Source organism: Pseudophryne corroboree, chromosome 6 (assembly GCF_028390025.1).
Source record: "Pseudophryne corroboree isolate aPseCor3 chromosome 6, aPseCor3.hap2, whole genome shotgun sequence".
Lineage (NCBI taxonomy): Eukaryota > Metazoa > Chordata > Amphibia > Anura > Myobatrachidae > Pseudophryne > Pseudophryne corroboree.
The window spans coordinates 570741832-570757308 of NC_086449.1; the positions used below are offsets into that span (position 1 = coordinate 570741832).

General features: G+C 44.0%; 1 protein-coding gene across 1 annotated transcript in view; it reads right to left on the minus strand.

Moving 5' to 3' along the window:
* UTP20 (UTP20 small subunit processome component) overlaps nt 1–15477 on the minus strand; it is a 276038-nt gene that overhangs the window by 31940 nt on the left and 228621 nt on the right. Inside the window, exons 51-56 of the mRNA XM_063930017.1 lie at nt 14979–15058; nt 4034–4103; nt 3640–3822; nt 2615–2746; nt 2403–2535; nt 101–291 (exon numbers count right to left, since the gene is read on the minus strand). Of these exons, the coding sequence (XP_063786087.1) occupies nt 101–291; nt 2403–2535; nt 2615–2746; nt 3640–3822; nt 4034–4103; nt 14979–15058 (789 nt within the window). The remainder of the gene's footprint in view (nt 1–100; nt 292–2402; nt 2536–2614; nt 2747–3639; nt 3823–4033; nt 4104–14978; nt 15059–15477) is intronic.

The following is a 15477-nucleotide window of genomic DNA, read 5'->3' on the forward strand; positions in this document are numbered from 1 at the left end:
ATTATGCTTTAAATAGATTTTCTTTATCTTTCTATACTTTGAAATCAGTAGATGCATTTTTGTGACAAGTGAGGCTCTTCCCCGGTAAAGGTCTGGTTACCTTTGTCTCCAGGTTTTCTGCCAAGAACACAGCCGAGGATTCAGGCTGGGTCTTCTTCTGCTTCGCCTTTCTGGCCATCCATTTACTGACGAGTTCCTCAGGTTTTTGAAAAGAAAACAACAGTCCAAAGATCTGGGAAGACGTTAGCCAGACCCAACTATGGGGATACCACAAATGGGACTGAACGTAACCTGAAACATGAAGAAACAGGAGAAATCTATTGAGAATGTATTGTATTTCAAATACTGCATAATGACTATTGCCCCTGTTATATTCTATACCACATTCTTGCATGCTTCCCTCAATATATTGCATCATATTCATTGTGCATGCAGGAATGGTCATGACCATGTAGTTTCCAAAAATGAATAAGGTAAAGAAGTGCAACACTAAGCCCTGGCCCCTCCTACTGTCTGCTGTCAGAGAGGACAGCAGATGAGGGGGGAACACAGTAGCAAGGTCAGCAGGGAAAAAAACTATGATCATTCCTGCATACACAATGAATATGATGCTCTGGTTATCAGCTGGTGTGATGTGAACTGCACCTTGATAAAGATTATGCAATTGCACAATATACAGTATCATTGTTGTAAGAATGGAGCACTGACTTCTGCATCTCAGTACTAAAGGGGACATGTACTAAGCAGTGATAAAAGTGGAGAAGTGAGCCAGTTGAGAAGTTGCCCATGGCAACCAATCAGCTGCTCTGTATATTTTTATAGTATGCAAATTATAAAGGTTACGTCAATGCTGATTGGTTGCCATGGGCAACTTCTCCACTTTTATCACTGCTTAGTACATGACCCCTTAAGATCTACAGGTGTAGATCAATAAACAAACGTTTCGTCTCTCTGATGAGACACAATTACTGCCAATATTAGTTATAAACAGTAATCAGTCATAAGTGTGCCTAAACTAGTGAGGTGCTGAATTCTCTATGTAGCAGCATTGTGGTATGAAGAACTATATGAATCCGTATAAATGGACAATCCAGGTATGAAGTTCTGATTTCCATCTGATCTGATTTAAACTGTGCCAGTTAAACTGGTGACCCTATTTGGGGTGCCGGCATACCAGCGTCGGTATTCTGACTGCCGGGATCCCGACTGGATCCCGCAGGTGTGATTTACTGTAATAAGCGAAATAGTTCCTTCTTTCCAAGTAGATAAAATCACTGCTTTCAATTACCATTAACAGTATCATGTTATATAAGTGTGCATACCTAAGTCAGGTGCGGAGTTTTCTGTACAGCAGCTTTTGCTAACCAATACAGGGTACAATCCTTATATGCACCAATAAGGCAAACTATGAGTTAATCCGTTATATACATGGTTAACTCATCGGTCATCGATACACACTACCTTGCTGATCTCCTTCAGAGGAGCACATACCCCTATTACATGTTTAAGACCTCTGTTCCTAAACCAGTAGCAATAAGGCATTGCAAACTATTCACTTGTATGTAAGTTACTATGTTTATTTTGAGTAAAGTCAGTGTACACACCCTGAATGGATATTCAACAGATTATCTGTGGTTAATTTCAGATATTAGTAGCTTTACATTATGTTATTACTCAGTCTCTGTTGTCTCTCCAATTACTGATATCACCATACAAGTGTCAGATTATAATATTAAGACTTCAATATTTCCGCCATCAGACTTACTCTATGTGCTATATAGTCACCAGGACAAATTCTGTCTGTTATGGATTTTTAGTGAATGTGAAATAAAGTATAAGTTTTACTATTACAATCATTACATGTAACTGATCATTTTTAAGAGTGCCCCAAATATTTTTTTCTCAGTACTGTATATTTAGTGTAACGGACTATCTTTATGCTGCAAGGGGCAAGTCATACCCAACGCATCTGTTACATGTTATAGACAGATGAATACCACAAAAGGGGAGTTTTCTTCCCCATTACCAGGAGCTTTTTCTTCATAACAGGCATCACAGATTATCTAGAAACGGGAAGGGTTCATACCCTTTACGGCAGTACGGATGGTGTAATGGTTAGCTTTACTGCCTCACAGCACTGAGGTCATGGGTTCAATTCCCATCGTGGCCCTAACTGTGTGGAGATTGTATATTCTCCCCGTACTTGCCTGGGTTTCCTCCCACAATCCAAAAATATACTGGTGGGTTAATTGGCTCCCAACAAAAAATGAACCCTAGTGTGAATGTGTGTGTGTATGATAGGGAAAATAGCTCCACTGGGGCAGGGACTGATGTGAATGGCCAAATATTCTATGTAAAGTGCTGCGGAATGTGTGCGCTATATAAATAACTGGTAATAATACCATATATTTTATTCATGTGATCTCTGTACTTTGGCAGCTCCATGACATTGCACTCCTTGATCAGCTTAGTAATTAGCGTCAGTAAAGTGAATAGCAGTCTGTCAGCAGCCTTCTCTTCTGTCTCCTCTTTAAACTGCAATAAACAAATAAAAATTCAGAGTTGCGCCACAAACAAGGGTTCCATCTTGTAAATCAAACAATAAGATACTCACATCTTCAAAGTGAATGGGATCAATCTCTCTTTCAATTATAATAAGAGTAACTTCAAGCCTCCGCTCAAACTCAACGCCTTCAACTTCAACAAACAAACCGCAGGTCAATGCACCTAACCGCTTGTGAGCAGACTGAAAAGCGAACAAAAACACATTTAACCTCCATATCAAACACACAGATAAAAAAAGTATATTAGCAGGACCCATGCATCCCTGGAAATAGACAACTGTACAGATATCTTCCAGCATGACATGCAGAATCAGGATAAAAAAGGCCTGAACCAAAGGCCCATGGCCCTACCACCAAGTCACTCTAACCCCTTCACAGATCTTTATCAAATCACCCACTTGTGTGGACCCCACCAATGGTTTGCACAAGGCCCCAGACATTTCTGTCTGTTATTCAGAACGTTCCCGACATAGGGCCTAATTCATACCTGATCGCTGTGCTGCAAATTACACCGTCCTGCGATCAGATAGTCTCCGCCCAGGGGGTGTGAAAATTTGCCCCGTGCATGTGTGCGATTATATGTGTATGCTGTGCGAAAATGTCCCTCAGCGGACAGCTGCAAAACCATTCGCATTGTTTTTCCATTTCTGTGCATTGTGTGCAGTCTGTGCGTAGCTCAATACTTACTCCTCCAGTGCGAAGAAATCAGGCTGATCGGGGCCGTCCTAAAAACGCTTGGGAGCACCTGTGTTTTTCCAGACACTCCCTGAAAACGTCCACTTACCACCCACAAACACCCTCTTCCTGTCAATCACCTTGCGAACAGCCATGCGATGGAAATTTTCGCACCATCCTGTCGCTGTTTAGTGACACGCGTGCGCACTGCAGTGCAAACACATGTGCAGTAGTTTGATAATCACCCACATAGCAAAAACGCACAGCAGCGATCAGGTCTGAATTGGGCCCAAAATCCACAAAATGTAACGCAGTAAGAAGAAGAGAACAAACTTTTAAAATACAGAATCAGGGCTTATTGCTGGAGGATACAATAACATATGTGGTGTTGGCTATTTACCTTTTCATTGTTTAGCCACTGAGTAACCAATGAGAACATCAAATCCTTCTGCTGTTCATTGACTTTATCAAGAAGAGATTTCCCTGCCAGGGCAGCCATTCTCTTGCACTTTGTAGAATCATCATTCACCATCAGCAAAGCAAGGGGAACAAACATAAGACCACAGTATTGATTAAGTATTGCCTAGGGGGAAAAGAAAAGACAAAATGTTGAGATTTTGAATTAAAATAAAAAATATAATTCTACTGTGACTGCAAAAAACAGAACTAAAAGCATCTAAAATTTTCAGGAACAAAAGGAATTTTATTATTTAGGCCTCCCTGAACGTAAATATGAACATTAAGATTTCTTGTAAATAAACAATTGTTTTACATAAAATAAAAGACAATCTTACTTGTGGGAATGTTTGGAACAAATAAGCAATCATTTCCAAGGCAGAATCTCTTCCAGTTTCATATTCATAGCTATGGCAAGAAGAAAGATTTGCTTTACTGCTTAATACTGTTGTCCTATGATTACAATCTCATACGTCTTATTTCTGCATTAAAAACTTTATTATTCATTATCGTTGAACAAATGCAAGAACTCATGCTGCTGGATGTACATTTCCATTTAGAGACAGATGTCAATAGTAAATGCTATCTGGGCAGCAGTAAACACATTGCGGTCATTATTCACACCTTCCTGTATTTTATATGTTTGCACAGTACAAACAGCTATGAGATTTGTATTCTAATCATCACTCAACTTCCCATACAAAATATTTTATAGGATCAGGAAAACATCCTTGTGGGGTGCTATACAAATCATCTCTGTTCATTTTTACCAATTTACACATCACCTGTAAAACACACACACACACACACACACACACACACACACACACACAATTCTAAGCTGCTCAATATAATGACTAGTAGCTACAGAACATATGGGGATAGCATAAGTCATATGATCGTGGCACTTAGTGTTGCTGTAAAGCTGAACACGTCACACACAAGCATAGCTAGAAACTGTACTGAATGGCCATGTGTAATCCCAAGATTCATCTCTAGATATGTATTTATCCCTGACATGTCCCAATGACAAATGTGTCCACCAACATCTAGCATCCCTGCATGTTAAACATCCCTCCTAGTTGTGGCGTGACTGGGTATCACTGAGCATTTTTCGTGCAACTTTTTCCATTAAAATTTGTCTTATTCGCAAAACTATGTGACTAGGACGCACATGCAGCTTTGCTGATTAAATGATATGCGGGTATGCCTATATGCTGTGAGACCTTGGCTGTATCTGCATATGAAATGTTGTGTTACAGGATTTTCCTAGGAAACACTATAACATAGCATTTTGTATGCAGATACAGCTGCGATCGCACACAGAATATAGGCATGCTGCATATAATTTTAATTAGCACTAGATGCTTGTGTGTCCTATTCGCACTGCGCATAGGACACATTTACAGCAAAAAATAAATAAAAACGTCCGATGCTAACAAAATTGCCCAGGACCTGTCAGCTCACTCACACCAGGCACCTCCTGCTGCGTGGCGTATCGAGGCAAGATGTATGAAAACACATCTGTACTTGTTTGGCAAATCTCTGCATCCCTGTCTCATACCATGTGTTAAATTAATACAGGAGGTCAGGGATGCAGCAGTAATAACAGATGGCTCCCAACAGATATATTTCTGAAAAACAATCTTAACCAGGGATGGAGGATTGAGCTTGCTGCTCCATCACCCAGAATGTGCCAGATACTCAGCAACATACATGACTAGGAACTTCCTACTTTTTCTGGTCCTTGCATGGGATGACTGCAGCATCAAACATTGCTGTAATAGCAACTCCACCTTCTGTAGTTAGAGATCTAGATCTAGTTAGCATTGCATATATTCAAAATGAAAATAGGGAAGACGTCTGAGTCTCTAAAGAGGGGGATGGGGGGTAGCACAACGACTTGTCTAATGAGTTATCACCTTGCTTGTGGACAAAAAAAAAAAAGTAACATTATGAAAGCTATCAAAAATAACTAAATCTTTCCAAAGTTTCAATTCTTTACCGATATACAGAGAGACAAAGATATATATATATATATATATTTATTTATGGTTAAGAACTTACCATTGTTAAATCTCTTTCTGCGAGGTACACTGGGCTCCACAAGGATTAACATCGGGGTGTAGAGTAGGATCTTGATCCGAGGCACCAACAGGCTCAAAGCTTTGACCTTCTTCCCAAGATGCATAGCGCCACCTCCTATATCACCCCGCCTCCGTGCACAGGAGCTCAGTTTCTTTACCCATCCCAATGCAGTAGCAGGTACCAGAGAAGACAATCGCACGTAGCCAATTTCACCACACACTCACCACAGGAGAGGGTGTCAGCGGCTATGCCACACCAACCCAAAGAACTAAGTGCGTCAGGGTGGGCGCCTTGTGGAGCCCAGTGTACCTCGCAGAAAGAGATTTAACAACGGTAAGTTCTTACCATAAATCTCGTTTTCTGCTGCGGGGTACACTGGGTTCCACAAGGATTAACATAGGGGATGTCCTAAAGCAGTTCCTTGTGGGACGGGACACACTGTAGCGGGCACAAGAACCCGGCGTCCAAAGGAAGCATCCCGGGAGGCGGAAGTATCGAAGGCATAGAACCTTATGAACGTGGTCCCGGAGGACCACGCTGCCGCCCTGCACAGTTGTTCAAGGGTCGCACCACGATAGGCCGTCCAAGAAGGTCCAACAGACCGAGTAGAATGGGCCTTAATGGTAGCAGGAACCGGACGACCAGCCTGTACAAAAGCATGTGCAATCACCATTCTAATCCATCTGGCCAAAGTCTGCTTGGAAGCAGGCCAGCCATGTTTGTGAAAACCAAACAATGCAAAAAGAGAATCAGATTTCCTAATGGAGGAAGTTCTCTTCACATAGATACGGAGAGCCCGTACCACATCCAAATTCTTTGGGAGACAACTCAGGAGAATTAAAGGCTGGAACCACAATCTCCTGGTTAAGGTGGAAGGAAGACACCACCTTGGGTAAATAACCTGGCCGTGTTCTAAGAACCGCCCGGTCCCGGTGAAAACTCAAATGGGGGGACTTACAGGATAAGGCACCCAAGTCCAAAACTCTTCTAGCTGAAGCAATAGCCAGCACAAACAGCACCTTAAGGGAAAGCCACTTAAGGTCAGCAGAAGCAAGAGGTTCAAATGGATACTCTTGCAAGGCCTCCGGTACCACCAACAAATTCCGAGGGGCCACAGAGGGTGCATAAGGAGGCTGAATCTGCAATACGCCCTGAGAGAATGTATGAACATCGGGTAGGGTAGCAATCTTTCACTGAAACCAAACCAATAAGGCGGAAATGTGAACCTTGAGGGAGGCCAGACGAAGGCCTAAGTCCAGGCCCTGTTGCAGGAAGGCCAACAGTTTGGCCGTGCTAAACTTGAAAACGTCATGATTGTGAGACGCACACCAAGTAAAGTAAGCATTCCAGACCCTATGGTAAATCCGAGCAGAAGCCGGCTTACGGGCCTTCAACATAATTTGAACGACCGCCTCAGAAAAACCCTTGGCCCTCAGGACGGAAGCTTCAAGAGCCATGCTGTCAAAGCCAGATGGGCCAAGTCCTTGGTAAATACAAGGGCCCTCAATGAGGAGATCTGGTCGTTGTGGAAGTAGAAAGGGGACGATCCAACGCGAGGCCCTGTAGATCGGAGAACCAGTGGAACCTGGGCCACGCTGGAGCGACCAGAAGTAGGTTTCCTCCTTCTTGCTTGAACTTCCGTATTACTCTGGGCAGGAGTACCACCGGAGGGAACATATACGGCAGCCGATAGTTCCATGGGATTGACGGAGCATCCACTAACGCTGCTTGAGGTTCCCTTGTCCTTGCTCCGAAGACCGTAACCTTGTGATTGTGTCGAGATGCCATCAGGACCACACCTGGAAGGCCCCACTTGTCCACTAGAAGTTGAAACACCTCTGGATGGAGGCTCCATTCTCCGGCGTGTACGTCCTGACGACTGAGAAAGTCCGCTTCCCAGTTTAGGACCCCCGGAATGAACACTGCGGATATGGCCGGCCGATGGCGTTCTGCCCACTGAAGAATCCGTGATACTTCCCTCATTGCCATGCGGCCTCGAGTGCCACCTTGATGATTGATGTACGCCACCGTGGTGGCGTTGTCCGATAGCACTTTAACAGGTCTGTTCTGTATTAGATGCTGAGCCACTGTCAACGCAGTAAACACTGCCCGCAGTTCCCGAATATTTATTGGGAGTAAAGACTCCTCCTTGGTCCACCGACCTTGAAGAGAGTGTCGTGCCCCAACATCTCAGACTGGCATCCATGGTCAGCAGGACCCAGTTGGATATCCAGAAGGGACGGCCCCTGCTCAATCGTTGGTCTTGAAGCCACCAGCTCAGTGACAGGCGGACCTCCGGAGACAATGAGATCATGTGAGATCTGATCCGGTGAGTCAGGCCATCCCACTTGGTCAGAATTAACTTCTGCAGAGGGCGAGAATGGAATTGATCGTACTCCACCATGTCGAAAGCCAACACCATGAGACCTAGCACTTGCATTGCCGAATGTATCGACACTTGCAGATGAGATAGGAAGCATCAAATCCTGTCCTAAAGCTTCAGGACTTTCTCCTGAGACAACAACCACCGTTGGTTGTGAGTGTCCAATAACGCTCCCAGGTAAACCATGCTCCGAGCAGGAACCAGGGGGGATTTCTTCCAGTTGATTGGCCACCCGTGGGCTTTCATGAACTAGACCGTCAGATCTAGATGACACAGGAGAAGTTCTGGAAAATTTGCCAGGAACAACAAATCGTCCAAATACGGTAGGATCCTGACCCCTTGACGGCGGCGTGTAGTCGTCATGACCGCCATTACTTTGGTGAAAACTCGGGGGGAGCCGTTGTCAAACCAAAGGGTAACGCCCGAAATTGGTAATGAAGGTTGCCCACCGCAAACCGCAGGTACTGTTGATGAGATACTGCAATAAAATCAAATCAAAAAAACGTCACTCCAGTCACATTGAACTGCATTACACAGAAACAGGAAGTCACGTAACGGGACCGTATCTAGGCAACCAATACAAATAACCAAGCAAAAAAATGTATGTGTTAGATCCAAACCTGGATCGATCACACTATTATTCCAGCCATATGCCACCTGCAGACAGCACCAATTATACATTAGTGTCTCACCTAAAAGCTCAGATAGTCGCGCTTCCGAAACCGGAAGTGACGCGACGGGACTGGTCATCATAGCAATGTATACAGGAAGTATTACGGACCTTACAGAAATAAGAAAGAATGTGTGTATTAAATCCAAGGCTAGATCAATTATATATATCCTGCAGACAACACCCACTGCACACTAGTGGCTCACCTAAATGCTCAAATAATCGCGCTTCCGAAACCGGAAGTGACGCAACTTGACTGGTCGTCAAAGCAACATACACAGGAAATGTTACAAACCTTACAGAAAAAAACTACAATATGGTACTTGTTAAATAAAAATACTGGAATCAGTGATCAGAATGGGTACACAGCTGACAAGCACTAAACACTATAGTGACATCAAAATAAATAATAAAATTAAAAGAAACCACATTCACCATAAAGATAAATCCTACACAGGTCAACCTGATAATAAACCTATATCATTGTAGTAATAATATAATACCAATAGATATGAGCAAGGGAACAGTTATAAATAGCAAGACAGACTTTGTTCTTCATTGAGACCCGTAGACAAGAGAGATTTAAGCCGATCAATCCAATAACATTCTTGATGTAATAATAGCTTGTTCCGATCTCCACCACGTCTCAGTGGCGGAACACAGTCTATAGGCATACACCGAAAATCTTTTAAAGAATGTTTATGCAGAGCAAAATGGCGTGCAGCTGGTGGTGTATCAGCGTCAGTTTTAACTAACGCTTTTTTAATCGATGAACGATGTAGGGCAATTCTCTCTCTGAGAGTCCTTATCGTCTTTCCCACATAAAACATGAGGCATGGACATTGTATCAGATAGATGACAGACTATCGCAAGTTAGATGATGGCGTATATTGTATTTCCGATTAGTCTTCGGATCAATAAAATAATCACCCAGTAATAGAAACTGACAATTGACACACCCATGGCATTTAAACACCCCATTCTTGGGTTGGAGCCAATTTCTGGCATTAATTGGTCCTATGTCGGATTTAGCCACTATGCGGTATATGCAATTGCGGTCGAATTCCCGAAATTGTCGAAAAACTGGACTTTTTCGCCCCCCCAAAAAATTCAACAATGCAATTCAGTACTTTCCGTCAAAAAAACGGACTTTCAAAATTCGACTTTTTGAAATTCGACATTTGTCAAATTCGACATTTCTGCAATGGTACAAATGCAGCAATTCGCCAAAAGTATATTCAATTGAAGTTTGGAAATTCGACAACAGTGCTTTTAGACAGTAAATTCATCATTTTCAATCCGCCACACTTTGGTGGGGGAATCTAATAAAAAAAATTTAAAACATGTTTTTTTTGGTGTTTTTTTTATTGGTAATAGCATATCTATTTATATTAGAAGGGATTAGGTACTTGGTTTGTCTATTTTGGAGGCACAAGTATTATTTATATATTTTTAAAAATATTATATATATTTTTTTTAAATGGAATGGTAAAATCACGAAAAAAAATGGCGTGGGGTCCCCCCTCCAAAGCATAACCAGCCTCGGGCTCTTCGAGCCGGTCCTGGTTCTAAAAATCCGGGGGGGGAAATGACAGGGGATCCCCTGTATTTTTAAAACCAGCAGCGGGCTCTGCGCCTGGTGCAAAAAATACGGGGGACAAAAAGAGTAGGGGTCCCCCGTATTTTTTACACCAGCATCGGGCTCCACTAGCTGGACAGATAATGCCACAGCCGGGGGTCACTTTTATACAGCGCCCTGCAGCCGTGGCATTAAATACCCAACTAGTCACCCCTGGCCGGGATACCCTGGGGAAGTGGGGACCCCTTCAATCAAGGGGTCCCCCCCCAGCCACCCAAGGGCCAGGGGTGAAGCCCGAGGCTGTCCCCCCCATCCAAGGGCTGCGGATGGGGGGCTGATAGCCTTGAGAAATTTGAAAGAATATTGTTTTTTCCAGTAGTACTACAAGTCCCAGCAAGCCTCCCCCGCAAGCTGGTACTTGGAGAACCACAAGTACCAGCATGCGGGAGAAAAACGGGCCCGCTGGTACCTGTAGTTCTACTGGGAAAAAAATACCCAAATAAAAACAGGAGACACACACCGTGATAGTAACACTTTATTACACACATGTCGACACACACATACTTACCTATGTTCACACGCCGACCTCTGTCCACTTGTCCAAGTAGAATCCACGTGTACCTGTGAATAAAATTATACTCACCTCAATCCAGTGTCCAGATTATAATCCTCGTACTTGGCAAAACAACAAAACGAACACCCGGACCAAACGGACTGAAAGGGGTCCCATGTTTACACATGGGACCCCTTTCCACGAATGCCGGGACCCCACGTGACTGCTGTCACAGAAGGTCCCTTCAGCCAATCAGGAAGCGCTACTTCGTGGCACTCACCTGATTGGCTGGATGCGCGTCTGCTGTCAGACAGCGCATCGCACAGCTCCCTCCATTAGTTTCAATGGTGGGAACTTTGCGGGTAGCAGTGGGGTTACCCGCGGTCAGCCGCTGACCGCGGGTGACCTCACCGCTGATGCAAAGTTCCCACCATTGAATATAATGGAGAGGCTTTGCGATGCGCTGTCTGACAGCAGACGCGCATACAGCCAATCAGGTGAGTGCCACGAAGTAGCGCTTCCTGATTGGCTGAAGGGACCTTCTGTGACAGCAGTCACGTGGGGTCCCGGCATTCGTGGAAAGGGGTCCCATGTGTAAACATGGGACCCCTTTCAGTCCGTTTGGTCCGGGTGTTCGTTTTGTTGTTTTGCCAAGTACGAGGATTATTTTAAAAGATCCGGACACTGGATTGAGGCGAGTATAATTTTTTTCACAGGTACCCCGGATTCTTCAGTGACGAGGGGGGCGTGGCAGTCGGCGTGTGAACATAGGTAAGTATGTGTGTCGACATGTGTGTAATAAAGTTTTACTATCACAGTGTGCGTGTCCTGTTTTTATTTGGGTATTTTTTTCCAGTAGAACTACAGGTACCAGCCGGCCCGTTTTTCTCCCGCATGCTGGTACTTGTGGTTCTCCAAGTACCAGCTTGCGGGGGAGGCTTGCTGGGACTTGTAGTACTACTGGAAAAAACAATATTCTTTCAAATTTCTCAAGGCTATCAGCCCCCCATCCGCAGCCCTTGGATGGGGGGGGGGGGGGGGACACACCCCTTGATTGAAGGGGTCCCCACTCCCCCAGGGTACCCCGGCCAGGGTGGACTAGTTGGGTATTTAATGCCACGGCCGCAGGGCGCTGTATAAAAGTGACCCCCGGCTGTGGCATTATCTGTCCAGCTAGTGGAGCCCGATGCTGGTGTAAAAAATACGGGGGACCCCTACTCTTTTTGTCCCCCTTATTTTTTGCACCAGCACCAGGCGCAGAGCCCGGTGCTGGTTTTAAAAATACGGGGAATCCCCTGTCATTCCCCCCCCCCCCCCCGGATTTTTAGAACCAGGACCGGCTCGAAGAGCCCGAGGCTGGTTATGCTTTGGAGGGGGGACCCCACGCAATTTTTTTTTCGGGTTTTTTACCGTTTTTTCTGGGTTTTTAAAAATCGGATCAAAATCCGTCAAATCGGCCGTTTTTCGACAGCGGGACTGTCGAATCCGTTTTTTATTGAATATGGTAAATTTCGGCACCCACTTGCCGTAATTTGACGGTCGAATTGTGTCGAATTAAAAAACGGGCGAAAAATTGCCGCGATTCGCCGCTAATTGCATATACCCCTATGTCCTTAATGTTGTTACTCCTCTTAACGCAGAAAAGAGGTGTCTCTTTGCAAAGATCACCAATTGTCTCATCTGCCTGTAATATGTGCCAGTGACGCAACATCATCTTCTTTATATGTCTCGAAGCCACCGAATAGGTGGAGATAAATGTTAGTTGATTGTCCTTCTTAACGGCGGATAGTTTTCGTCCAAAACCACTAAAGAGAGGACTCCCGTTGTCACAGCTGCTAAGAGTTGTTCGAATAACATCTGATCCCACTGAATTGAAAGGAGCTCTTGACGAAATGGGCAATATTCATTCAAAGAGGGTATGATAAACATGAAATTGATGAAGTTATCTCTGATTGCATGCAACGTAAAAGGGAGGAGCTATTATGCCCCAAAATGGTCGTTAAGAAGGACAATCGACTAACAGTCTCAATGAAGAACAAAGTCTGTCTTGCTATTTATAACTGTTCCCTTGCTCATATCTATTGGTATTATATTATTACTACAATGATATAGGTTTATTATCAGGTTGACCTGTGTAGGATTTATCTTTATGGTGAATGTGGTTTCTTTTAATTTTATTATTTATTTTGATGTCACTATAGTGTTTAGTGCTTGTCAGCTGTGTACCCATTCTGATCACTGATTCCAGTATTTTTATTTAACAAGTACCATATTGTAGTTTTTTTCTGTAAGGTTTGTAACATTTCCCGTGTACGTTGCTATGACGACCAGTCCCGTTGCATCACTTCCGGTTTCGGAAGCGCGATTATTTGAGCATTTAGGTGAGCCACTAGTGTGCAGTGGGTGTTGTCTGCAGGATATATATAATTGATCTAGCCTTGAATTTAATACACACATTCTTTATTTTTTCTGTAAGGTCCGTAATACTTCCTGTATACATTGCTATGATGACCAGTACAGTTGCGTCACTTCCGGTTTCGGAAGCGCGACTATCTGAGCTTTTAGGTGAGACACTAATGTATAATTGGTGCTGTCTGCAGGAGGCATATGGCTGGAATAATAGTGTGATCGATCCAGGTTTGGAACTAGCACATACATTTTTTTGCTTGGTTATTTGTATTGGTTGCCTAGATACGGTCCCGTTCCGTCACTTCCTGTTTCTGTGTAATGCAGTTCAATGTGACTGGAGTAACGTTTTTTAATTTTGCCGCCTTAGTACTGCTGTTGTCAGGCTACCTCTGGCGAGCACATGGAGGGCTGTGCGGCCCCCCAAAGAAATGCCACCTCACACCATTACTGACCCACTGCCAAACTGGTCATGCTGGAGGATGTTGCAGGCAGCAGAACGTTCTCCTTGGCGTCTCCAGACTCTGTCACGTCTGTCACATGTGCTCAGTGAGAGCCTGCTTTCATCTGTGAAGAGCACAGGGCGCCAGTGGCGAATTTGCCAATCTTGGTGTTCTCTGTCAAATGCCAAACGTCCTGCACAGTGTTGGGCTGTAAGCACAACCCCCACCTGTGGACGTCGGGCCCACATACCACCCTCATGGAGTCTGTTTCTGATCGTTTGAGTAGACACATGCACATTTGTGGCTTGCTGGAGGTCATTTTGCAGGGCTCTGGCAGTGCTCCTCCTGTTCCTCCTTGCACAAAGGCGGAGGTAGCGGTCCTGCTGCTGGTTGTTGCCCTCCTACGGCCTCCTCCGCGTCTCCTGATGTACTAGCATGTCTCCTGGTAGCGCCTCCATGCTCTGGACACTACGCTGACAGACACAGCAAACCTTCTTGCCACAGCTCGAATTGATGTGCCATCCTGGATGAGCTGCACTACCTGAGCCACTTGTGTGGGTTGTAGACTCCGTCTCATGCTACCACTACAGTGAAAGCACCGCCAGCTTTCAAAAGTGACCAAAACATCAGCCAGAAAGCATAGGAGCTGAGAAGTGGTCTGTGGTCACCACCTGCAGAACAACTCCTTTATTGTGGGTGTCTTGCTAATTGCCTATAATTTCCACCTGTTGTCTATTCCATTTGCACAACAGCATGTGAAATTGATTGTCAATCAGTGTCGCTTCCTAAGAGGACAGTTTGATTTCACAGAAGTGTGATTGACTTGGAGTTACATTGTGTTGTTTAAGTTTTCCCTTTATTTTTTTGAGCAGCGTGTATATATATTATATATATATATATATATATATATATATATATATATATATATATACACACATACATATACACACACACACACACACACAATGACGGCATGAAAAAAGCAACAAATTATCCGTTCTGCAACCAATACTTTTCATAAATTTTGTCTGGGCCTTTGATTCTTTACATTTTGGGGTCATTCCTTGAGTAGACAGAGATGGGTCTGGAGGTTATCATCATTTCAATCAGCAGTGTTTCAGACAAAATCATGAAAAAGAAAATACAATTACTTCAGCTTACTTTAGTTGTGCAATTATAAACTCCAGATTCTGTCTTAGGTTTTCACCCAGCGGATAGTCAAGCAAATACTTCAGATATATCTGGAGAGACAATTTACAGCTCAAGTTAATAAATGTGTTATTGAAAAGTTCAGTTAGAGTTACTTCCTTTATTAAACCGGCTGTACAGTATGGAATGGAACAGCAAACACCGCTGGCAGAAAGAACTAAATGAATGGAGAAGGATTACTAAACTTCGGTATAAAGTAAGATCAGACCAGTAAGTGCTTTGCGGCTGGCAAGACATGGAGCCACGGCTGAGCTGCTGTGTTACCCAACCACATGGTTCTTGGTGTACAATATTACAATTTTTTTAAAAGGTTAATGTTTTTGCTTCCAAGGATGCCAGCTTTTGTGGAAAGGTGCTGTTCATTGTAGCGCTGCGTTTACCAGCCAGATCACGCATCTTTATCTTTGGGACATTATCCATGGTTGAGGTTCTACCAACAGGATGAAGGCGA